General features: G+C 41.1%; 1 protein-coding gene across 3 annotated transcripts in view; it reads right to left on the bottom strand.

The window, feature by feature from the left end:
• The window catches only part of LOC102293437 (calcium-dependent secretion activator 1), a 338,778-nt gene that overhangs the window by 67,324 nt on the left and 262,495 nt on the right, over positions 1-8,959 (bottom strand). For all 3 annotated transcript variants that reach the window (XM_014339718.2, XM_042228110.1, XM_042228111.1), the window contains one exon: positions 2,502-2,643. In XM_014339718.2, coding sequence (XP_014195204.2) covers positions 2,502-2,643 — 142 coding nt within the window. The remainder of the gene's footprint in view (positions 1-2,501; positions 2,644-8,959) is intronic.

The following is an 8,959-nucleotide window of genomic DNA, read 5'->3' as shown; positions in this document are numbered from 1 at the left end:
GACAGCCCTACAACGTCCAGAGCCTTCAGGAACTCGGGGCGGACCTCATCAACACCAGGGGCCCTGCCACCAAGGAGTTGTTTAACAGCCTCAGTGACCTCGTCCCCGGAAATTGTCGGGTCACTCCCGGCTACCAGACGCTCGCCCTCGGGCACCCTCCCCGGGCCTGGCTCCAGGGCGGGGCTTCGGTAACCCTATCCCGGGCAGGGTAAAACTGTTCCCTCGATGTTCTCTTCATAAGGGTCTTCACCTGAAATCTACTTAACAGATTTTATAATTTACTTTAATTTCACCACTCCTGAGCCAATTTAAGGATCTTCCATTCGGCAAACAGATAATTTAGAATTCATCCAATATGCACAAATTTGTGTTTTCCTTGAACAAGCTTGTGCTAACCTTTAAATCTTTTAGACCGGTCTCCTGTTCGCCTCATATCAGATCCCACCTTAAGCCAATCTATCCTCTCAGCCGCAAAAGAATCCGGGTCACGGCACCAATTATTAAATTTAGTTCTTTTAATTCTTTTGGCGGAAAAGAAAAACTGGACCCAGTGTGGTCAAAACTCAAAAAATGATCTTTATTTTACATTTACGGAAATGGAGAACTGCAGCACAAGCACACATCCGCAGCTCTGGAAAAATCACAAGGTGAATGTGTATATGTATAGTTCAGCTACGTCACACGCTAAGTTTCGATCAAAACAACTCCTTGTATGGTACCAGTTGCTCTTTCTTTGTGTCTTACTTCCTGTGCAGCTCTGCACTAAACTTCCCCTTTTCTTTACTTCTTTCTAACTTCAACTTGTCACCCTCTGACCTAGTTCTTTGTCAACTCTGGGCCTTGTTTATAAAGGCCTCTATTATTAAAATACATAAAACAATATAGTCAGTAAATAAGCATTAAGAATATATATTTATTTCTTAACACAATCCATTTACCATTCCAGTGTGGTTTGTTCCTTGTGCAGAAAAAGCCTCCGCATCCTGACATTCCTCTGTTACTGCCCTGGCCGAACAGTGTTTCTGCAAGTCTCTCCCCTGATTGGTTGAGCTAGTCTAGCCTCAACGCGTCAACTTTACCTTCAACTGTGAATTTGATTCTGGTTTTGGAGAATGGAAGAGCAAGACCTTAACCCTTAACCCACTCTTAACCTTTATTATTGTACTTTCTTGCCCCTAGATAGTGGCATATAAAGCGTCTCTCTTCTGCTTTGCTCATTGTGTTTTCCCAGAGCTTAGAAGGCTTCAGAACCAGTGGAACCCTTGTTGAGCAGCCCCAGCCTGAGGAGACTACATGCTGTGTGATGCAGCCCCAGTTGCTGGACCCTGAGCTTGTGAGTACCACACCACCTGAGCCTGAGCTGTAGGTGTTATGTTGCTTGAGCCTGTGGGTCTCGCGCCACCTGTCTACTAATACCTCAGTACACTTAGTATCATAATCTGTAGATTTTGCAGACTGAGTGCAATACCTGACATGAACATGCCTGACCGTTTGCCAGAAATACAGAACAAGCTTTGCATTGCATTCATAAGAAGGCATGTAATTTCCTAACAATTGTGGTCCCCCAATGTTAAAGCACAGCTTCCTAACCCCTTCATTGAAAAGGGGAACTACTGCTCCAGTGTGACATTTAAAGGGTACTATCTATATATTCCACTTAATATTGCCAAGGTCTGAAGATCGTGATTAAAGAAAAAAACCCTCTGATGATGAGAACAAGGAATCAGGAAACCTTGCCTGAAGTACACATACTGGGGCCTCACCCTGAAGCAAGGCCCAGGGTAGGGCCCATGTTGAGCCCCTACCCCAGCCCTTAATCCATGGGCTGAGCCTAAATGAGCTATGTGGAGTCTACAAGACTAAAATTCAATAGACGCATAGTTAAAACTTTTATCAGGAACATACACAGTAATGTGCAGTTCTGCTTAGGGCTTAAGGTCAGAGTTTTACTGTCTTGCCCTGAGTTGTCTGCATCATTTCACACTGACATTTTTGGCCCATCAACATAATTGCCCCATCCCTCATCTACTACTTGCTAGCCTTGGCTCCCTGGAGCATCTTCCTGTTCCATAAAATAAGATTCAAGGTGATGAGTTAAAACTTTTGACAGTGGTGGAAATGTGGTGCAGATAAGAGATGGTCCTTACTGGTGTTACACAATAGAATTATAGGGAGAAGGTGAAGTACCGTATTTGTGGCAGGAGTGTGGAAAGTGACATATAATTGCATAAGGCACGTGTGGGATAAGCAAATCTGAAATCAGGTTCAGACTTGTTTCTGTGAGCACAGAAACAGACATAAATTTTCTGTATAAACTCAATTGTATATGTATTATGGATTAAATGAATTTCATGTATTAAAAAATAAGCATGTTCTTATGCTACAAAAGTTGCTGACAAGGACTACAAAGCAATGCTAATGGATGTGTGCCAATCAATATGGTTTGATCCTCAAGAAAAAGAAAAAATTAGCAAAGGTAAATTAAAGAAAGATGTCCTTACTTAACCGGTTCCCATGATTCTCTTTCAAAGCCTCTGTGAATAGACTGAGCAATGGAAGACTCCATCAGGTCAACATATCGGACTACCAGGGGGGCATACAGGTCTTGCAAGTGTTTGTGGAACTTCCCATTGCACAAGTTATCTGAAAGAGAGAGAAAAAGGGAGAGAAATAGACAAGGAGGTGACAAAATAGCATAGAATCTGACCGGTTTATTAGATTTCTACAGGGTGGGCCATTTATATGGATGCACCGTAATAAAATGGGAATGGTTGGTGATATTAACCCTCTGGGGTCCAGGGTATAATTGGCCGTTTTTGACTACTTTTGATTTTATCTCCATATTTCACCTTTAAAATATATTTGTCTTGCCTTGTCTGGTATCATTATTTTCAGCACAACCTCAAATATCTGAAATTTGAGTTATTTTCTCATTTTGGTATACTATATTAGCACAGTTGATCTAAATTCAGACAAAAAATTCAAAATCCAAGTAGAACAAAAGTTATATTTTTTACTGTAAAACCCACAAACATGTTTAATGAATCATTTTCGTAACTTGAAATGCAAATAGAAATTGTACATTTCTAAACATTATGCACAAGTTTTGCAAACAACAAAGTTATATGGTACTATTTACCTAAAAATGCAGCCAAGGCCTCAGGCGTTTTTTATATAACCATTTAAATCTATTTACAGAACAATCAGGTGTTCTGCATCAAATAATAAGGCACACAAATTATTTGTGCCAGTCCCAAAAAATGTAGTTTGTGTTCAGTATAAGACAGAGCAGCATACCACAGGCCTAAACCCTGCAGGTCTGACAGCAGGAGGTGCATCAGTCCAGTTTTCCATGTGGGAACAGCGTTTACACTGGAATCTGCCTTTGACGGCTTTTTGAGAGCAAATATGAAATTCAGCAGTCTAACTGACACTCAATACAAGACAATAACTACACAACACACTAACTACAGCCTCCAAACACGCTAAACATCACTAATGTCTCACATATGAAAACTCACTCTCTCTCTCTGTCTTTCACTCGCCCGCTTTCCGTCACGGGTGTCACTCCTAAAAACTTCCCCTTCTCCCTTAACAACCAAGTGCCACATGTTGCCTTATCATTTTTTTGATTGGCTGACATGGTAAAATCTAACACCAATAGGGATTCCTGCTTAGAACACAAAACCCTGCGGGAGACAGACACTATCTCTACTTTTAAGATTAGGCTTCAAACTTTCCTTTTTGCTAAAGCATATAGTTAGGGCTGGACCAGGTGACCCTGGATCCTCCCTTAGTTATGCTGCAATAGACGTAGGCTGCCGGGAATTCCCATGATGCATTGAGTTTTTCCTTTCCAGTCACCTTTCTCACTCACTATGTATTAACAGACCTCTCTGCATTGAATCATATCTGTTATTAACCTCTGTCTCTCTTCCACAGCATGTCTTTATCCTGTCTTCCTTCTCTCACCCCAACCGCTCGCAGCAGATGGCCCCGCCCCTCCCTGAGCCTGGTTCTGCCGGAGGTTTCTTCCTGTTAAAAGGGAGTTTTTCCTTCCCACTGTCGCCAAAGTGCTTGCTCATAGGGGGTCATATGATTGTTGGGTTTTTCTCTGGATCTATGAAGCGCCTTGAGGCGACTTTTGTTGTGATTTGGCGCTATATAAATAAAATTGAATTGAATTGAAAAACACCCGCAACAGTTTCTAAGTTTGTATTTAAAAGGTTATTAATATGTTATTAAATAGAGATGGGCAGTTTTGCATTTTGCATCTCTGTTTCCTACTTATTACCACCTGTGGTACCTTCTGTGTAATTAATAATTTCTTAATTAAGCACATTACTTTCTTGTTTCTACCTTGTTACCCTACTATTACCACTTCATAACCGAGCTGTAATAGAAAGTGCTACCATTAATATTACTCTCTCTCTTCTACAACGTGTCTTTCTTCTTCCCCTCAGCCCCAACTGGCCGTGGGTGGATGGCTGCCCCTCCCTAAACCTGATTGTTGAGGGTTTCTTCGTATTATTTGGTGTATTTACGTTACCTTGCAAAGTATAAAGCAAACTGTTTTTGTGATTTGGCGCTATATAAATAAATATATAAGTAAAATGGAACTAAACTGAATAAAAGATGCCATGATGTTTCAGCCATGTCTGTTATTGTTAGGGCTTTCTTTTTGTTCTGTTGACTGAGTTTATGAATATAGTTTCTCATGCATAGTTCTTACTGCCCCAACGACATTATTCTTCCCAAATATCTTAAAGAGTTCCTGCACGTCTCTCCATTATTATCTATCATTCTTGATATTTATAATTGAGTGATTTGTATATATTAGTGCTATTTCTTTAATTTGTAAACTGTGTAACATATTGTATTATTTAATTAGTGTAGTCTGTTAATGTTACTGTCTTTGAGAAACTGTAACCCACGTAGTTTCCTTAGGGATTAATAAAGTATTCTGATTATCAGTCTCTTTGAGTGTTAATAACAAACTGTATGTATAAAACACTGTAACAAGCTGATTATAAGATGCAATCAGCACAATTTTATACAAAATTAAGGTGTCGTTAAAGTCCCAGTATTATCAAGTTTAAGCATCTCTTTTTCCAAGCACACCCAACTACTTTACATCACAACAGGTTACTCCAACTACGTTTCCCACAGAAACAATATAAGGAATCTTAACATCTGTCAGTTTCTTCACAGGAAAAAAGATGTGGGCTTGGGGCTGACACAAACTAAAGCAGGACTATGTGCATAGGATGTTCCGAAGACAGCAAGTGCAGTTGTACAGGCCAGGTGCCAGTGCATTGGGAAAAAGTGAACATGCAAAAACAGAAAAGGAGCTCCATCTGGCTGCATGTCAGTGATATTGGAGACTTCAAAGCTAAGTGCAGAATTTGTAAAATGAGGAATGGGACATATACTACAAATTTTTTTCAGAGAGCATTTATTGTAGAATGCCAAGTTTGCAAAATGTTGTCCAGGCCTTAAAGCCAATGTATGTTCTCCCCAGTAGCAGTAAATGCATAAAAATAAGGCTTTATGAAAACACTGAATTAAAAAAATCATCTAAACACACAAACCATTCATAATTGAATGGTTAGACTAAAACAGAAAAGCCAGCTCTTCGAAGGATGCCTAGACCAGTGTTTCCCAACTACTGTGCTGCAGCACATAGGTGTGCCGTGAGAAATCATCATGTGTGCCGTGGAAGATTATCTGGTTTCACCTCATTAGTACTCTAAGCGATTGGCGTGAGTAACAGGCAGAACAATTACATTCTCTTCCACTAGAGGGCAGTACAACTACCTGCGCTAGTTAAATGGGTTGCCAACTGCAAGTAAAACAGACGAAGACGAAGAAGAAATTACATAATAGTCATGCTGTGAGTGAGACATCTATTGCTATTAAGCGCTTCATTAAGTATTTGAAAAGAAAAGAAAAACTAATCCATCTGACCTGGTCCCTGGAGAAAACCCCGACCCAGATGAAGGCCCTAGCATGAGTAGTGGTCAGAAGAAAGCGAAACTAGGGACAAACTGAGCCAATTCCGCTATGCCTGGTGTGCTGGGAAAAATGATCGATATGCGACATTTTTGTTTGGTGGTGTGCTGTGTGATTTTTCTAATGTGAAATATGTGCCGTGGCTCCAAAAGGTTGGGAAACACTGGCCTAGACAAAAGAGCCAAATCTTTTAAAAGAGCCCAATCTCTATAGAGTAGTGATCCATGGTGCTAATTAGGCTTGAACTGTTTTAATAAATATTAATACAGCCAGCATTTCATCTGCTTAAAAAATCCGCACTGGTTTGGACAATTACAGACCCATTTCGAAACTTTCATCTATTTCTAAAATCCTCAAGAAAGTTGCTGCCTATCAGCTACTTGGACTGGTTGAGGGTAACACTATATTTGTTCCAATCCGGTCTGCAAAAACTATATTTTTATCATTTTTCCATATTAATATTTTAATATTATATTTTTACACACTTAGAGAAAGGTGAATATTTTAATTCTGCTCTATTTATTCTCGTTACTGGTGATCACGCCATTCATCTTGAAAGATTACAGAACTGGATTAATATTTCTGCAACCGATCCCATCATGCATATCTGACAGACACCTCAGAATGTAATATTACCTAGATGTCGCTGTCATAACTTCAAATATGTGAGATGCCTCAGAGCTTAGTCATTGGTCCAGTTCTTCTTTCTTATTCTACACGCTATTGCCAAAAGTATTTACTAATCTGTCTTCACATGCATATGAAGTTGATACTGTCAGCCCAGTCTTAATCCATAGGATTTAATGTGCCCACTCTCTGTAGCTATAACAGCTTAAACTCTTCTGGGAAGGCTTTCCGGAAGGCTTTGGAGTATGTTTATGGGAATATTTGACCATTCTTACGGAACTGCATTTGTGAGATCAGACAATGATATTGGCCAAGAAGCCCTCCCCTACGATCCCACACTATAATCCAGCCTCCACCAAACTGTAACTTTGTCAGCTTGCAGTCAGACAGTACTGTTCTGCTCAGCTTCAGCTACCAACTCCAGACTCATCCTTCGGGTTGCCAGATGGTGAAGCATGATTCGTCACTTCTGAGAACACATCTCCACTGCTTTAGAATCCAGTGGTGGTGTGTTTTACACCGCTGTGTCCCTACCTTTGTATTACGTTTTAGATTGTGGCTCCTAAACTTTGAAACAACCTTCCTTGTTGTCACGTTGTCAGCAGACTCTGAACGCTTTTAGCAGCTCTTTGAAATAAACCATAAATCTCCCTTCTTTAAATTTAAATCTCCTTTCTTCTCCATTCTGATACTCAGCAGGTGTTTTCATCAGGTCTCTCTAGCAGGTCTGCATGCCTAAATGCAATGAGTTGCTTTCATGTGATTAGCTGATTAGATAGTTGTGTTAATGAGCACTTGAACAGATGTAACTACAAAGTGGCTGATGAGTGTGTACCTGTGGTTTAATCACTGCAGACTTCCTCAAAGGGATTGTAAAAGCTCCCATTGTCACTATTGCATTACTGTTTTTCTTTGTTCGCAGGATAGATGCAAAGGGCACAGAAAGCAATCATAATCCCTGATAATGAATAGTGACAAAGGAGGTTGTTGTTTGTGCACTTCAATAATGGGAATGACACAGCATTTTCAATCTTTCTAAACAAGACATTGGAATCCAAGCCACATTTCCCCCGCTCTGCTGGCTCCCAACTGGTAAAAAGGCAACACTGACAAAGACCACAGGAGATAAAATGGAGGCCAGTGTGTGCTAATGTGATGCCTCACGGCTCCATGCAGTGTGCCTGCTTTTTCTCTCCCTCTCTCTCTCTCTTTTTTCTCTCCCCCTCTGAGAATGTGTGTTTGTGTTTGTGTGCATTGGCATTGGAGTCAAGGTCGATGATACACAGTAGGTGCAATGTTTGTTGTGTTCCCTGATTGCCCCTCTCCCAATTAGCCACTTGAGCGGCTGCTGTCCATTTGGATGTGTTGTGTCCAGGAGTGTGTTCGCAGGGCTTGCCATGGTCTAGCTACGACGACTTTAGACCTCATTAACTTCTTGAATGGCAGCCTGACTTTGGCACCTGACTAATGTAGTTTTTTACTGCTCCATAAGTGCACCGCTGTGGGGCAAAAGAACAGATGACCTTCTGCAAAAACATGTCACTATAATCATATACTTTTCTAACGTGCGTTTGTTATGCTGTGTGGGAAGCAGGCCTTCTGGCATGGTATATTACAAGGCATCAGGCCACATTGTCTTAACAGCATTTTGCCCTTGACACCCACAACAACCATCTTCTGTACCCAGCAGTGAACCACCCTTTCTTTTTGGGCCATCATCAAACCATGTTTAATCTTTCTGAGGAACTCAGAAGGGGACCTTTTTTATGGAAGTCCAATTTAGTCAATGCAACCTAGTATATAATATCTTCTAACCAGTAGCGTTCTATCAGGACCAACAGGGCAAGCAGTGCTTGCTTAGTTAACTCTAAAAACAGACATCACTTAGAGAAATTGCTTCCACTCTGAACCCATTTCTTTCTAAGCTGCGTAGATTGCCATGACCTGGATGAATGAGAACCTTCACATTCATCCAATTTTTTATCACTTATCTGGGGCCGAGTAGCAGGGAAACAGCCCAAGCAGAGAAACCAGACCTCCCTCTTCCTAGCCACCTCCCTCAGCTAACCTGGGAAACACCTCCCCAGGCCAGCCAAGAGATGTAACCTCTACAGCGTGTCCTAGGTCTGCCATCGGGCCTTCTCGCTTCAAATTTTCCAAAACAAAAAACAAACCCCGTTGGATGGACTATGACCTTTTGTGTTACAAAAGGGTTCAAATTTATAATGTTTTTTTAATAATCATAAGGAGGAGGCCCCGGCGCAGACCCAGGACACGCTGGAGAGATTATATCTCTCGGCTGGCCTGGGAACGCCTTGGT

The sequence above is a fragment of the Haplochromis burtoni genome, unplaced genomic scaffold (genome assembly GCF_018398535.1).
Source record: "Haplochromis burtoni strain Fernald_Lab_line unplaced genomic scaffold, NCSU_Asbu1 Contig_304, whole genome shotgun sequence".
In the NCBI taxonomy this organism is placed as follows: Eukaryota; Metazoa; Chordata; class Actinopteri; order Cichliformes; family Cichlidae; genus Haplochromis; species Haplochromis burtoni.
The sequence above is the reverse complement of the archived record's forward strand: the minus strand, read 5'-3'. Positions and strand labels throughout refer to the sequence as shown.